The 18,313-nt window shown below is 38.8% G+C and overlaps 1 protein-coding gene across 1 annotated transcript in view; it reads left to right on the top strand.

The window, feature by feature from the left end:
* Positions 1 to 1,014: 1,014 nt before the first annotated feature.
* The window catches only part of TBX1 (T-box transcription factor 1), a 66,011-nt gene continuing 48,712 nt past the window's right edge, over positions 1,015 to 18,313 (top strand). Inside the window, exons 1-6 of the mRNA XM_069756405.1 lie at positions 1,015 to 1,147; positions 5,017 to 5,127; positions 7,189 to 7,546; positions 10,797 to 10,898; positions 11,840 to 12,011; positions 13,454 to 13,609. Coding sequence (XP_069612506.1) covers positions 1,123 to 1,147; positions 5,017 to 5,127; positions 7,189 to 7,546; positions 10,797 to 10,898; positions 11,840 to 12,011; positions 13,454 to 13,609 — 924 coding nt within the window. The 5' untranslated portion in view covers positions 1,015 to 1,122. The remainder of the gene's footprint in view (positions 1,148 to 5,016; positions 5,128 to 7,188; positions 7,547 to 10,796; positions 10,899 to 11,839; positions 12,012 to 13,453; positions 13,610 to 18,313) is intronic.

Genomic DNA, 18,313 nt, shown 5'->3' with positions numbered 1-18,313 from the left:
GTAAAGCGCTGTGGAATATGTTGGTGCTATATAAATAAAGATTATTATAATTATTTTTTTTTCAAGGCTTGAGAAAGGTTCTCATCGGAGCCAAAACATTGCTGAGCCCCAATTGGCTATTCAATAACAGTTTTTGCTAAATTCTTGATGGAGTGCTGCTTTAATTTTTTTTATCTATCTATCTATCTATCTATCTATTTATCTATCATAGTCTGTGCATACATTTTTTTTTCTGGGTCAGAGACCACTTTCCACCAAGTGTGTCTGTTCAATGACAGATTTATCATAAGCAATGTGAAAATGGAGAAAGGGAATAACAGGATACTGATACATATATATCCCCATGTGGTATATAAATAGAAGGGTCAGGCGAGGAAAGCGTTAACACATTTTAACATCCCATTATATCATAGGATACATACAGGCGATAAGTGATTACAAAGGCATTTACAAAGAAATTTATACACATCTAAATAACAATTATTAAAGAAACAGAGATAGATCATAGATATGTGAAGGATGGATGGATGGATGGATAGATAGATAGATAGATAGATAGATAGATAGATAGATAGATAGATAGTAACATTAAATATAAATATCCAGCTATTGCTATGAATCTTAATACTGGAATGTGGCGATGATGATGATGATGATGATGATGATGATAGTGGTGGTGCTTCATGATAATGGAGAAATGGTTTCTTGTTCTCAGGATCCGTTCACCCGCCTGTAAACAGAAGAGGCGCTAGAGCTGCCAGGCACCTACACTCACTACTCGGGGATATAACTTGTTGGGGGAGGTGTTCTTATACTTTCCCATACTGGCTCACATTAATTAGGCTGCCTTCCTGGCAGATAGCAGATCATCGTGCATTTTAGGAAAAGGCAATGTCATGCATTTATTTGGTCCCTTCTAAAGCTCAATCAATTCAGAAGAAAATCTGAATGCCAGATTTGGTGGTTGGTTGGTCAATGCCATAAGAAATCCTACGCAAGGATTTATAGGGCAGAGAAAAAAAAAAAAGAGCCAGGACTGCATGCTGTGATGGGAACGGTATAAATAAATCTGGGTCTACTGCTGTCTCATCCAAGAGCCAAGTCTCCTCTGAGGACAAGTGAATGTTTTCACGCTGGGAGCTGTCACGTAAGTAGAGGTTTTCTTCTAATGCATGGACTTCCTGCTATGAGGGACAGTATATTGGGGACTTACCCAGACTTATAATTACTAGACAAAGCAAGGGACCACAAATGAAACACTGCTGGCATTAATAGTAACATTAAAATGTAGAATCTGTATGATCAACATGTTCTAAATGTGTAAATATTAATGAATCCCACTGTAATTACATTTTAATCATACATGTGTTGGGAAATATACTAGGGAGATTAGATAGATAGATGGATGGATGGATGGATGGATGGATGGATGGATAGATAGATATTGACATTTGATATTATACTATAAATCTTTAGCATCCATAAACAATTATACATATGTATATCTGTATACTCACCTTGATGTTGGTAGTATTAGTATATTAATACCTGCACGTGTTTTTATATAAAGCTTTTATTCTGAAAGGACAACTATAACCCTGCCAGCAGTTCCCTGGAGGTCTCAGGAATAATGGTTGCTCGGGCACTTATAGAGTTAATAATATGTGCATTTCTGGATAAAAGGAGTGAGTGGCACTGGGCACATTCCTGCAGACTTATGTGAAGTAATGCAGCCTGAGCTCGGTGACCTTGTCTTTTGCCCAGTGCTGTTAGGGGAGATGTGACACATTCACCATTGTTAGCAGGACTCAGGTCTGTAAAGGGGTATGTAATCATAATATTTGAAGGTATTTTCCAGCTCCATCATAGTGATCTCTTGTTTCATGCAATGTAATAAGTGTCAGCAAATATGCTAATACTACCTCTGCTTTCCATCTAGGGCAAAATAAATAAATAAGGAATACATTGAGGAAAGTGGAAGGTTGTAGCAAATAAGTCATCTGATCTGTTGATGTGAGGATTAAGTGATGGTTAAACACAATATGGTAACTGGGGCTGTACAGGAAATTTGCCTGGTGCTCAGGATCGCATTACTGCAGAATAATAAACAAACGGATTGATGTCTCCTGTAGAATATACAGGACTGATCAGGTACATACACACATACGCCCTCGAACACAGCACACATCTCATAAACCAGCAGTTTTTTCACAATGGTTCACGTCACATTCATGTCTCATTAAATATTGTAACAATGTAGCTAAGCCTTGATAGAACTGTATCATTTCATCAGACTGCAGTTTCCTGCCCATGGTTGGCCATTTCTGTATAACAGCAACCGGGAAAAAAATAACAAAAGACACAAAGGTGGGTGTTGACGTCCATAAGAGTGATAGATTAAGTGCCCTTTAACCCCTCAGAGGCCGGGAAATAGACCACTGTCTGTTGTGTAGAGAAAAAAAAAATGACTTGATGACATGTCATATGACTGAGTTTTCAGCCGGGTCTAAAGAGGGTGTAGTGTCTGTTAGTTGGAGGACCTTTGTGCAATCCAAAAAGGAAGCAGGTAGAATTGTAAATTGTAGGAAGATGCAGCGGAAATGTTGTTTTTTTTAAATTATTATTCTAAATCGATAGACATTTCTATCTCGTGCTCTTTTGCATGCATTTTATTTATTTAGAATTTTGGAGAAGAAGATGTTGATGATACTTTTAACAACATTATAAAGCATCGCAGGACAGCTTATACTGCATTATTATGGCTATAGTACATTAGTTGTTATACTGAGGCATAGTATCTCTTCTATGCTGCACTAAAGCACTGGAACTCCCAGCTCTCCCTGAGCGCTAGGAAAGAACTCTGCAGCCTGAAGCCAGGAAGTGTTGACTTACCTCTGCCTGTCTGTCTGTCTGTCTGTCTACCTGTCATACACAGGCCCAACAACAACTGTCACAACACAACTCACAAGACCTGTTTACCAGCAATATAGCAAATGTCAGCCCGCAACCTTCAAGAGGCCGGCAGATATGTTTGTACATGGTATTTGTGAGAGGCATACATGAGCATACAGTGCCCACAATGCGCAAGCATCAGGCAAAATCCCTGATATTAATAGGTGATTTTTAGCTAATCATATATTATTATGATGTGTCATGTTAAATCACATCAGCAAACTCAGTATATTATATGTAGACCCCATATACTAGCAGTGCTATTATAGTATGCGCTGTAAATCCTAGGCAGTTGATTTTGTGTTCTGTAACTTATTCTAGTGGTAAATAATTAAAATGATGAGTATTATTTTAGAACATTAGATGATGGCTATAATAAATACAGAAGGAAAAGTAATTACGGTTGTGTTATGTAGGTTGAACACTCATTAAAAAAATTACATTATATGAAAAGAGGTACAAATGATAGATCACACAATTACATTATATGAAAAGAGGTACAAATGATAGATCACACATGAGCTTATCTAATCATGTGCTTTATTAGACCAAGGGGGTGCATGAGAGTTGTATTTCTAAGCATAGCAAAATGACCGCCATGTGCATTCCTGATAGGGTGATAGATGCAAGCACAAGCTGGAATATAACCATCACACATCATGTGCCCCCAGGGCTTCAGCTCCTCATACAAATTATATAATGTGATGTGTCTAATACATGGCCTGTGTAAGTTATTACAGAAAACCAGTTTAGTGCTCCGCCATATCACATATTACGTTTATCCTAATTTATTACAGCGCTGCTATAAAAACTGTTCCTACTCGTCCTTCTTACGACTCCAATTATAATAATTATAGATTCGGAGTGGGAACAAATTATAGTGAGCGCATCCTCTGGATAGATGTACAGACGATTGTAAACGCGACAATGTGTTTGTTAATGTGAGTTATATGAATATATTAATTAACAGTAATAGAACCAACAGACAAACACGCAGCAGACCCGAGGATTGCTCCTTCGTTCCATCATGAGAACATTTCAGCATCTCCTAGTGTGGGAATTAAATTTACTCACTGATCTATTGATTGGATGTCAGTTCTGCCATTTAAAAAATGTGGCGATATGAACAATCCCTTTGCACTACCGTGCAGTACTTATTTGTTTTCACCAGCAATCCTTGTATGTACTGTATATTTAACAGGATCCCTAAAATCTGGTAATTCTCAGGAATCATCGAGATTGTAAAAGAGTTTGTGAAAGGGCCACTTCAGCAGGTAATGTGAGGAGGATACATCCCCTGCTAATGAGATCCGCCACTACTTTGCACAAAGGCCTGCTTTCCCAAACTAATATCAGGATATTTCAATCACGACACAACTGTATGTTCCAATGAAGTCTACCTGCAAAACATCAGCCCTGGGGGTTAAGAGTACCCCTGTTATTTAATATTTTATGTGATAATGTGAATATATATATATATATATATATATATATATATATATATATATATATATATATATATATATATATATATATATATATATATATATATATATTAGTGGTTTTAAATGGGAGCTCAGGATATCCTCGCCGTAATGACGTGCACTGTATTTTCCAGTTATGGTGTGATTGACAGGGCTCTATTTAAATCCCAATCCAGCAGAACGTGCAGTCACATCAGGCAGCTCCAGAAGGTGGGCAGCTCCCGGCAGTGACACTGGTGACATCACCCAGCTTCTGACTGACACTGGGCACAGATAAGGGCTACACAATCACATTTTTCGGTGAATTAGTACAGGGTAGGAGGGGTGCTCTATACGTCTATGTTGCCTAGAACGGACAATGAAACGTACAGCTCTACAGGACAGAAGTGGTTGAAGTGACTGTTGGCATCGTGCTGTTGTAAGGAGCACTTCTCTGTGTTTGGGTGATAGTTTCATTCCCTTGAATGGTGTCATAGAAGGACTATCTGTAAGGGGCGCTGCTATTTTTGCTCCCTTATGGAAGAGAGCAGCCCTCTGTCCCCTAAAGCCAATGCTTTCAGTATCGCCTCTCTGATTTCAGCTTCAGAACAAGTGGACACAGAGGAGCATAGAGCTACCCTGGAGAAGCTCTGCAGGTTCCAGTGCCACCCCATGAGAATGCACTTCAGTGCTGTTACCAGGGACATGGAGGGTAAGTTTCCTTGTCACTAATCATCCCCATAAGTAGCTCTTATCATCACAATTTCTCCTGGCTTCCCTTTAGACGCAATGTCCCAGCCTGTCTTTGCCAGCAAGTGCCCTGAGTAATGCCCTGGATCAGTAGTGTGGATCGTGGATCCCTATTAATAAACTCATCAAATGCCTTAATTTACTCTGTCCTCATCTTACCCTCTGCAGGTCCTCTGATAATGCTGTGAAAATGTAGATAGAACACTAATAGAAACATATAGGAGAACTGCTCATGTCAGTGCCCATATAAAATGCCCACTGTATCTGGCACAGTCAAGTGAATATGTGCAAAGCAAATCCCAATTTCAAGTTCACCAAGGAAATAAGTGTAATCCTTGCAAATGTATTTAAGTCGTCACACACATACTTTGTGTCCATTGTATTAAATTACTTGATTAATTAATGTTAATATAAGATGCATTTAGAAAACTAGAAGTTTAGCAGAAAGCTGGCAGAAATATCAAATGATAACGTTCATGCTAACAACAATGACAAGAACATTCTACTATTACATGTGCGACGACAGTGTCCAGGTCACTAATAGGTCGCATGTACATGGAAATTCACTGGAGAAACAGGCTACTTTTATTACATACAGGACCATACACAATGTCATTTATTTCATAACATTCCACGTGGAGCAGCATAGATTACAAAGTGCAGCATAAGTGACATTATTATTATTATTACCATCATGCTAATAATCCGCACAGATGTGCTTCTCCCTATAGAAATAGAACTGAAATGTTTAATTTCACTCATCAGATTGGAATACTTTTAATACTTGTAATATACCAAATTATTAGCAATCAAGGAAGTTGTAATATGCAATTCTAAACGTAAATAAAATAAGTGCCTAAAAAGTGTACTGAAGTATTTACATTTATTTTTGTTTTATTTTATACGAGTCAAGTAACTACAGCATATTTTTTTAATAATAATTATAGCTGTATAGTCCTCAAATATATTTCCTACATTACCCAAATGCATAAGACTTTAATATATTATTTTGCCAGGGCCAAAACTTGATTTGTTATTTTAATGAATCATTTGGATTGACATATATTGTTTCATATATTTCTCATATATTTCTTACCATAATCATTATCAGCAATATGTCACAACTACATCCAGGCAGGAAAAGGGTCCATTAATTGTGAGTGCAGTGACAATCCCTGTCCCAGCAGCACATATAGGGCAGGTACAGAGAAGGGGCATATGGCACCTCATTGGTGCTCAATGTTTGCTTTTAGTGGAAGAAAAATGCCCTGTTTGTTTTGTTGTGGATGGAGGTCTACACAAGAGAGTATAGCTATTGTTTAAACAATAGGAAGGGGAGGGCAGTAGTGGAAGAGAGGAGGGGGTGTAGCAAGGGTGACGCCTTATATAACTGCACAGAAAAGTGGGTGTCATGAGGAGGAAGCTCTGGTAAGAAGAGGCACTTGTGTGTCAATCATCCCATCAGGGTCCCATAAGCGAGGACAGGGCGCATTACCTGAGAGTCCAAGCTTACCTAGAAGTAGGAACCGGTTCTCTCCCAAAAGGGGAGGCCCTGACGTGACTGAGCAGGCGAGGAGATAAGACACCAGACACGGGCACTGGGCTGGAGCACCGTGCACAACCAGCAGCTCCTGCTCTTCTCAGGGCCACACCACTCAATCCGGTGGCAAGAACAGAAGGGATTTGACTGGCCCAGCTATCCAGGAATGTTGCCCACATACTGGTTCCTCCAGGCTGCCCCGGGACTGTAGCTGCTCGCAGATCATCTGTGTAACTTGCTGGGCTGAGTAAACACAAGGAAGGGAGCAGCCTCCAGATCACCTACATTGTCCTCCCAAATTCCTGCATGTAGCAGTGTTAGTCTGCACTCAGGTAGCCGCAGCCGCGCTCGGAACAGTGCACAGCCGAACATCTGCTTTGTCCTTTGCTTTATTCTCTTTGCTCTTTTTTATTATTTTGGGTATGATCTCAGCAATCTCCAGTCCCTGGCTCACCCAGCTCTCGCATTTCTGCGATGTTGCAGCTTTCACAGCGAACAGTCTAAGTAGCTTAAACGCTTCTGGGGGCTACCACCTCTCCCCATCTCCAGGGGACCCCTACAGCCAGCACGAACCTCACTACGAACCCTGCTCTGCGGCTCAGCATTCCTACAGCTTTGGCCCTGGCTCCAGCCATGCCTGCCCGGAATCCGAAAGTGCTGGAGCCTCGTCCTCCAGCTGCTCATCCTCCTCCACCCCTGGGAGCAGCAGCAGTAACAGCAGCAAAGCCCCGGTGAAGAAGAACCCGAAGGTGGCCAATATCACCGTGCAACTGGAGATGAAAGCTCTCTGGGACGAGTTCAACCAGCTGGGCACAGAGATGATCGTCACCAAGGCTGGCAGGTAAGGGACAATGGATCAGTGCCATTATTCTTATTATCTAAGTATTAGGATAGATATAGGACCAGCCTAATCTTTATCAGATACATCCAGAATTATATAGAATGTCTTATATAAAGTAATATATTTATGTGACTGCTGTGTCATTATTATTATTATTATTATTAATCATTGTGTGCATCCTATTATTTTAATAGAATTGATATTTTCTTCTCTGACACTGACTCTGTAACTGTAGATCTGCCACATCAATATGTCAGGGGTCTGGTGCTTGCCCAAACCAGTAGATATGTGACCAGGGCACAATGTAATTCTCTAGGCCTGAACCATAAGACTCGTGAAGCTGGGATCTGGCAGTGGAAACTGTGACAATTTTAGAAAGATGATTTCATAGTGGGAATATTTCTTGCTGTAATTACAATAATTGGCATGCAACTTGTGGAGGGAAAACCTGAATAATTTACAGTGCGCTGTTTTCAAAACATGGCCACTCACCACCTGCTAGACTCCATTATGAAGTGTCATCATAGTGGGCTAACACACTATATTATGGCATTAGAGCTTTTACAATCAGATTCACAAAGTGAAAGGTTGATCCGAGAAGGTAGATTTACTGACACCGAGGCTTTCAGTTCATTAATGCCCCTCCAAGATGCCATCACCACCCAACACGGCATCATAAAGACCACTGGGATTATTGGAAAATGTGGAGATTTGTGTCTTGCGAAAACCTAAAGACTCTAGAGTGCTGACTGCACAGGGGAGACAGGAGGGGATAAGCTGGAGCTAAAACTTCTGGAGGATTCCCACGTCAGGTAGACAATGTGGGAGATCAGGATTTGTTATGGGTTTATCAACAAATCATTTCTTCCAACAATTGTAAAAGTCCTGTTCAATAGAAGCATATTAATATATTTTATCAGTGGCGACCTGTAAACTTATCACAAACTTATTAGATATAAGCAAGATGCACTCGTATTATTATTATTATTATTATTGTTATTATTATATAGATAGGTACAGCAGGTCTGGAGGAATGACCACAGTGGTCGCCTGATCTTACCCAGATGGATTTTCTCTTTTGGAGAATTTTCAAATATTAGGTATATTCACTGAAACCATGCATAGTTGATGAGTAAGATTCAACTATTGCTTAATCTGTATACCCTACTTCTGCTATAAATCCCAACAATACTATTGAGTATAACGTGCTCTCAGTCAGCACATTCAGGTTATGCTGTGTACAGACAACTGATCTGTAAATAATGCTGGCCTGCAGATTCTTATCCTGTTCATAGTAAATTAGCGAAATAATTACTATATTCTTGTATTATGTTTATTAATCAGTTGTTTAGATAATCTAACTCTGATTATATACCACATATATAGACTGCATATAACTATTTATTTATTCATTCAGAGCAGCATCATTGTGAAGGTTCCCGGTTTTATCTACATTGTTCCTAGGCTTCCTTTAGAGGTGACCTATACCTCCAAAATATAGTGTTTTACTGTTTGCTCTTTTCCTTCTCGGAGCTCCGAGTAAATATTATTCCAAGTTACTGAATCCAATTACTTCTCAACAGGTGATTGCACAGGATAGATAGGACGAGCAATGAAATCAATGCAGGACGTGTCAGCACCAGGCCAAAAGGAAAGATAAATAAGGAAAATATCTAAATTGCAGGTTACCCCAAATCAACAGGCAAAAAAAAAAAACAACAACAACGTGTAAATGTCCAGTACTCGGTTTATAGGCCCTGACACCCCTGCTGATGCTGCTCACTGTGAGCGCTGGATGTAAATTGAAACACATTATAAGGACCAATAAATAACTTGCATTAGGTTTGGGGTTCCTGGGGGACAAACTTTATTATATTATTATTATACCTTTTGTTAAAGCCTGGACGAATTATTTAAATGATAATAAAACGGATGCTGGAAACCTCAAATTATTTATAGGAGAGGATAGATATTAAAATGGTGTTTGTTTTAGTGCTCTTGGTAGGAGACAGTTACGATCTAATATTTTTTTGTTTAGGCTCTTCATATTTTGATTACATCTCTATATATATACAAAATGCACGCATTGTATAAACTATAAATTTGGCCACGAGGGATAACGTTGTGAAAGTGTTGAGTATAGGAAGAGTATCATATATGAAGATTTGCTATAGCAAGCTGTTCCTTTTGTTGGATACAATATGAGAAAGTAATGTAATAATTCACACGGGTCGCAGGCACTGACGTCTCCAGTTACCAGGAGGGGAGACGGGATTGTTTGTGGATGGAGTGGATGGAATGTATGAAGTGACATCTCCTTACATTTAAACTCCACTAAAAACTGGTTAAGGAGTAAATGAGTTAAAAGCCCTTTTGAGCAGTGGAAATGATGGAGAAAATCAGTGATGTATATGGCAGCCCGGTGTTTTCCACTTGTTTGTCTCTGCATTGTCCTGGTGACACCGCACCCGTCCACACCGCATCCCGCACATTCCTAATTATGGAAGTAGCAAAAGAAAATGACACAGATGGACAAGTCAATATCTTTTTTTCGATGTTTTTGTTTCTTTTAGCCTACTTTTTTTCTAAAACTACAGATAGCAAAATATGAAATATATTACATATAAAAATATAGCGTTTTGCGTAAAATGTACATATAGATCACAATAAAAAAAATAAACATACTAGTTTATTGTTATTAAGTCATAATCCAAGGTATTCAAAAATCTATATGGGGCACTAAGCTCCAGTGAATACTTGTCAGTGGCGTGTGTATATTATTTCTAGGAGAGGATAGATATTCCAATAGTGTTTGCTTGTTTTGTATTGCTCTTAATAGGAGACAGTTACAATCTTGCAGATATAATATCGTTTATTCAGATTTTTATTAGATCCCTCTATGTATACACACGGCCTTTGTGCATATATACATGTAAAATAATTTCAGCTATAAAACAGGGATAACAGGTCAAGGTCTGGATTATAATGTAGTAACGAGTTGGGATGAATGTGTAGAGATTGTGGCAGCGGTTTCCTGTAGCCACAGATAAGAGGATGACTGCCGGCAGCAATCATTATGAGCCTGCAGTAATCCTTTCAGGGGCTTTGAAATGGAGAGGGAAAAGGTTCAATTATGGGCTCATCAATCTGGAAAGAGGACGAGTTATTATTATTATTGTGATAATCAGATAGTGGTCATCCATTGTATGTTACCATCCTCTATAACGCTGCCCCTCCTTCCCCCTGCCAGGCGCATGTTCCCCACCTTCCAGGTGAAGATATTCGGGATGGACCCCATGGCTGATTACATGTTATTAATGGACTTTGTACCAGTGGACGATAAGCGCTATCGGTAAGCGATCATTTATACAGCTGTACATAGTCAGTGGGTGAACTGTGCTGCACAGATGTGAAATCCCAGGTGCCCCTCCTGTATCCCGACCTAAATGCCACCAATGACTATGGACACCATGGGTGCATCTGGAAAGAATGTACATCTAATATTTAGCCATGTGTCCCCGTATTGTTTTTTTTTTTTTTTCTGGTAACCCCCCCCCCCCCAACATAATGTATTGAACAAATGACAGGATTAATGTTATTTTATGTGTAGATGTATTAGGTTCACTGCTATATTTCATTATACGTATTTTAAATGTCATGGCCCCATGTAATAGGCATATACAAAGTGGGGGCTTTGTACAAATTTTTCGTCCTTGGACATAGTCTGCTGCTTTAATCTATGTTATTATGTAATATTATGATAAAATATGCAATATATTTATTAGCCACTAATTGTACACCGTAATAACAAATATTGCCATTTGCGATCATTATAATGACACAGTATATTTGTGTATGTGCATGGACTCCGGAAACAATCCATGCTATCTGCATGTAACAGCAGTTCTCTCTCCATACATTAGGTCTCCTACATATTACACACTGGAAAACAGATTTTAAAAAGATTGGGAATAGAAATTCAATCCCCCATCCATACACATGGTGCTCTCACACAGTGTGCACACATCACACACACAAAGTGCAGATTACCTAACACATTACACAGATAGACAAAAACATATTAAAAAACAAACAAACACCATAACATAAATATCTATGACATGTTCACAGATATAGCATAGTCATACATATCGTCCAGACAGATAATATCCAAGATAGTATGCATATAAATGTATTACACATACTGACCCACATGCAGCCATCACAGCGTACAATCACGCGTGTTTCCCCTACCTTGTGTCCTGCAGTGATGCCTTGTGTGCTTCCCTCTAGATATGCTTTCCACAGCTCATCGTGGTTAGTAGCAGGCAAGGCTGACCCCGCCACCCCGGGCAGGGTGCACTATCACCCGGACTCTCCAGCCAAGGGTGCTCAATGGATGAAACAGATCGTGTCCTTTGACAAATTGAAGTTGACCAATAACTTACTAGACGACAATGGCCATGTAAGTGAGAGACAGTAATATACTGTATGTAGATATCCTCAGAATACACTGGGGATAGTGGGGATGAGAGAGGCATCTGCGGGGTGCAATTATTTTATCACAGAGAACCCCCACAGAGCAGCATCATCATCAGATCTATTATGTGCCATTATCTATCTATTCAGTGTACTTGTCTGTCTATCTAATTATCTATCTATCTACTATGTATCGCTGTCTGTTGTTATTATTAATCTATTTATATCTTCCTGTGATGTCTCTATTTTTATTTATTTCCCTTATATAATTGTACTATTCATCAATCTATATTTTCACATCTATCTATGTATCTGTTTACAATAAAATGGAGGCAGCACACCAATTGTAAAGGTGAAAATAGTGTTAACAGCCCATAATGGACTAGGAAATAGCACTAATTTTCACTTAAAATCGGTGTGCTGCTCCATTTCTTATGTTATTGATGGCTTGATCTGTACCTGGGAGGCTGGCACCCTGACTTCTTTACTGGTGCTGCTTTTATTGTCTATCTATTATCTATCTTTCTGTTATCTATATTTTTATCTATCTATTATCTATCTATAGGTCTATCTATTATCTATCTTTCTATTGTCTATTTTTCTATCTATCTATAGCTCTATCTATTATCTATCTATAGGTCTATCTATTATCTATCTTTCTATTGTCTATTTTTCTATCTATCTATAGCTCTATCTATTATCTATCTATAGGTCTATCTATTATCTATTATCTATCTTTCTAAAAAATGGAGGCAGCGCACAAATGGAAAAAAAATTGAACAAAGTAGGTTTTAATAGCTGGTACTGACAAGGCTTCGGTCCAAATGTGGATCTTTCTCTCATTTTGTGTTGAATTGTTGTGCTGACTCCATTTTTTGCTCTATTCGGAGGACTGGTTCTGGTCTGGGAGGACTGTCAGCCTTCATCCTTTTCTGATGCTGCACATACGTTTTATTGATTTTGTGTCTATCTAATATCTATCTATTCATTATCTATCCATTTGTCTTTTATTAATGTCTATATATTTATGCCTCTATTATTTCTCTATGTCTTTCCCTTAGAACTATTTATTATTCAACAATCTATATTTTCACATCAGTCCACCATTCTATTCTTAATCTTTATGAATATTTGTTTGTTACTCTTGTATCTATTATGTTTTTTACCTCCTTTCTATGATTGATATTTATCTCTAGACTAGATTTGTCTGCATTTCGCCATCTAGTTCTTGTGTCTGTGTATATCTGTTATGTGGCTAGTGTTCTCTGCCATCTGTGCCTTCTGTAATGTCTCTCCTATGTATCTCGGACCCCACCATTACTCCATGGCTGGGCTCCTTGCAGTATGTAGTCTCTGGGGCTCTGTGAGGGGGACACTGGCAGCCATTATGGGGGCTCCGTGGTGACTGTCCGGGCTTCTCCTCCTCAGATCATCCTGAACTCCATGCACCGGTACCAGCCGCGCTTCCATGTGGTGTACGTGGACCCCCGGAAGGACAGCGAGAAATACGCGGAGGAGAACTTCAAGACGTTTGTGTTTGAGGAGACCCGGTTCACCGCCGTCACCGCCTATCAGAACCACCGGGTGAGTGGCTCCGGGGGGCTCTGTCAGGGCGGCTGTGTGTGGTGGAGGCTGACGTATGGCCATAGTTATGTCCCATGCAGCGGAGGGCACCGGGGACACCGCTTTCCATCTATAATCTCCTCCTGCCTCTTTACAAACTTGACTGACACTTTCCCGCCAAATCTGTGAGGTACAGACGGCCGCAGCCTGGTACTGTGGCGCAGTGTAATAATGCGGCCATAATGCCGTTTATTACACCGTGGTATTGGTCATTATTGAGAATGCCGCTCCTGTCACTACATGCAGTGCCTGCCTGTGTCCATCTGCTTGGGGGCAGAGAGCAGCTCCGGCCATAACGAAGTGATGGACACAGGAGGGAAGGAAAACAAGGCTGAAGCCCACAGGGAGATCATTCCCTATGTAAACCCCGGGCCGCTGCTCTCTGACTCCACGTCACTCCCCACTGTGACATGTCAATCACGGGTGTTTGGACAAATCTGCCTCTTTGTTTTCATAGATGTGCCAGGCCTGCTGCACCTCACCAAGGAAGTGCCCGTCACTGCCCACAAACACCCGTGTGACCTGCCAGACTATTCCAGCAGTGCCATGTACTGTGTGCCGAGGGTTATTAATATTAAGGGTATGTGCACACCTAGAGAGCTCCTCTGCGGATTTTTCCGCAGTGGATTTGATAAATCCGCAGGGGGAAACCGCTGCAGTTTTTACTGCGTATTTATCGCCTTTTCTATTGCGGATTCCGCTGTGGATTTACATCTGCAGTTTTCTATTGGAGCAGATGTAAAAACGCTGCGGATTCTGCACAAAGAATTGACATGCTGCGGAATGTAAACCGCTGCGTTTCCGCGCGTTTTTTTCCGCAGCATGGGCACAGCGTTTTTTGTTTCCCATAGGTTTACATTGAACTGTAAACTCATGGGAAACTGCTGCGGATCTGCAGGAAAATCCGCATCGTGTGCACATACCCTAATCATCACAGCATCGTTACTTCCAGGGTGCTGGGTAACACACATATCACACACATTACATACATATTGCACACATTACATATAGCACACACACACACACACACATATATATATATATATATATATATATTTATATTACACACATTACATTTATCACATATATCACACATTATATATATATTACACACATTACATATATCGCACATATTATATATATTACACACATTACATATATCACACATATTATATATATTACACACATTACATACTTATTACACACATTAAATTTATCACATATATATATTACACATGTATTACACACATTTTACATATATATATCACACATATTATATATATCACATATTATATAAATATATATTACCCGCATTACATTTTACACACATTTCATATATGTTACACATATTATATTTTACATATTACATATATATTACATATTACATTCATTAATATATCACACTTATGATATATTACACACATTACATACATATTACACACATTACATATATATCACACATATGATATATATTACACACATATTACATATATTTTACACATACTACATACATATTACACACATACTACATATATTTGACACACATTACATATATATTACACACATATTACACATACATTACACACATTACATACATATCACACATATTACACACATTACATATATATCACACATATGATATATATTACACACATATTACATATATTTTACACACATTACATACATACTACATATATTTTACACACATTGCATGTATATTACACACATATTACATATACATTACACACATTACATATATATGATACACATATTACGCACATTACTTATATATCACACATATATATTACACACATATTACATATATTTTACACACATTACATATATATTACACACATACTACATATATTTTACACACATTACATTTATAGTACATACATATTGCATATACATTACATATATATTACATGCATTACATATATATTACACACGTTACATATATATCACACATATGATATATATTACAAAAAGCACAAAATATGAACGGCACTAAGTGTTATCGCAGCAGGCGGTGTAGCCGCAGCCTAAGGATTCCACTGCAAGACTCCTATAGCACGTATATAGTCTGCAATGTTCGGGTGGTGCTCAGCATAAAAAGCAGTGAACAAATATCCAATGAGAAAAAGGAAAATGCGGCACTCACCCAGGTAGATTGCGAATCAAAGTCCTTTATTCATCATAACGTAACAACGGACATAGTAAGGAGAGGCGGCTGGGAGAGATCAGCGGTGCGGGGAGAAAGAGCAGGACTACGATCGTTTTGCGCTTGTGCGCTTCCACGGGTCCCGTGGAAGCGCACAAGCGCGAAACGATCGTAGTCCTGCTCTTTCTCCCCGCACCGCTGATCTCTCCCAGCCGCCTCTCCTTACTATGTCCGTTGTTACGTTATGATGAATAAAGGACTTTGATTCGCAATCTACCTCGGTGAGTGCCGCATTTTCCTTTTTCTCATTGGATATTTGATATATATTACACGCATTGCATATATATTACATACACATCACACACTACATATATTACACACATATGACATATATATTACACACCTTACACACATTACATATATATTTCACACAGTAGATATATATTACACACATATTACATACACAGCATACATATATTACATATATACCACACACATATTACATATATATTACATACACATCACACACATATTACATATATATAATAACATAATACATATATTACAAATATATTACATACACGTCACACATATATTACATATACATTTCACACATATTACGTATATATTACACATGTATTACGCACATATTACATACACATCAGACACATATTACATATATATTACATATTTATTGCGTACACATCACACATATACTTTACACACATATTACAAATATATTACACACATAAATAAAGTAAAATTGTCAGACTGTTATGGAGGGGGAGAAGATCCCACCCTGCTCACAATCTACATGGTAATGCATAGCCCATGCAGAGCACTGTGTTCTTATATACTACAGCAGCCCATGCAGTGCATGCACTGTGTTATTAGATAATAGACAGCCATCCTTCACTGTGTTATTATATAATACAGCAGCCATGCAGTGCACTGTGTTATGATACACTACAGCAGCCCATACAGTGCTCTATGTGTTATCAAATATTACAAAATCCCATGAACTGCACTTGGTTTTATTTCATACTACACCAGCCCATGAAGTGCACTATGTGTTATCATATACTACAGCAGCCCCATGCAGAGCACTGTGTTATTATATACTACAGCAGCTCATGCATCACACTGCACTGTGTTATATACTACAGCAGCCCATTCAGTGCACTGTGTTATTATATACTTTACAACCCATGCACCGCACTGCACTATGTGTTATTATATACTACAGCAGCCCATACAGTGCACTGTGTTATTATATACTACACCATGAAGTGCACAATGTGTTAACTTATCATACAATACAGCAGCCCATGCAGAGCTCTGTGTTGTTATATAGGACTGCACTGTGTTGTTATTATATACTACAGCAGCCCATGCAGTGCACTGTCACTGTTATTATGTACTACAGCAGCCCATGCATTGCACTGTTATTTTATACAACAGCAGTCCATGTAGTGCACTATGTGTTATTATATTCTTAATGCAGTGCACTGTGTTATTATATACTGCAGCAACCCATGCAGTGCACTATGTTATTGTAGATGACAGCAGCATATTCAGTGCACTATGTGTTATTATATAAAACAGTAGCTCATGCAGTGCACTGTGTTATTATATACTACAGCAGCCCATGCAGTTCACTATGTTATGTACTACAGCAGCCCATGCAATGCACTGTTATTATATACAACAGCAGCCCATGTAGTGCACTATGTGTTATTATATTCTTAATGCAGTGAACTGTGTTATTATATACTGCAGCAACCCATGCAGTGCACTGTGTTGTAGACGACAGCAGCACATTCAGTGCACTATGTGTTATTATATAATACAGCAGCCCATGCAGTGCACTGTGTTATTATATAGTACAGCAGCCCATGCAGTGCACTGTTATTGTATAGTACAGCAGCCCATGCAGTGCACTGTGTTATTATATAGTACAGCAGCCCATGCAGTGCACTGTTATTGTATAGTACAGCAGCCCATGCAGTGCACTGTGTTATTATATAGTACAGCAGCCCATGCAGTGCACTGTTATTGTATAGTACAGCAGCCCATGCAGCGCACTGTGTTATTATATACTACAGCAGCTTTTGTAGAGCATTATGCGATATTATATACTACAGCAGCCCATGCAGTGCAGTATGTGCTATTATATATTACAGCAGCCAATGCAGTGCGCTATGTTATTATATAATACAGAAGCCACACTGAATTATGTTATTATATACTACAGCAGCCAATACAGTGTACTAAGTATTATTATATCGTTATGCAGTGCACTGTGTTATTATATACTACAGCAGCTTTTGCAGAGCATTATGCGTTATTATATACTACAGCAGCCCATGCAGTTCAGTATGTGCTATTATATATTACAGCAGCCAATGCAGTGCACTATGTTATTATATAATACAGAAGCCACACTGAATTATGTTATTATATACTACAGCAGCCAATGCAGTGTACTAAGTATTATTATATAG

Source organism: Ranitomeya imitator, chromosome 1 (genome assembly GCF_032444005.1).
Source record: "Ranitomeya imitator isolate aRanImi1 chromosome 1, aRanImi1.pri, whole genome shotgun sequence".
Classification (NCBI taxonomy): domain Eukaryota; kingdom Metazoa; phylum Chordata; class Amphibia; order Anura; family Dendrobatidae; genus Ranitomeya; species Ranitomeya imitator.
This window is presented reverse-complemented; position numbering and strand designations above follow the sequence as displayed.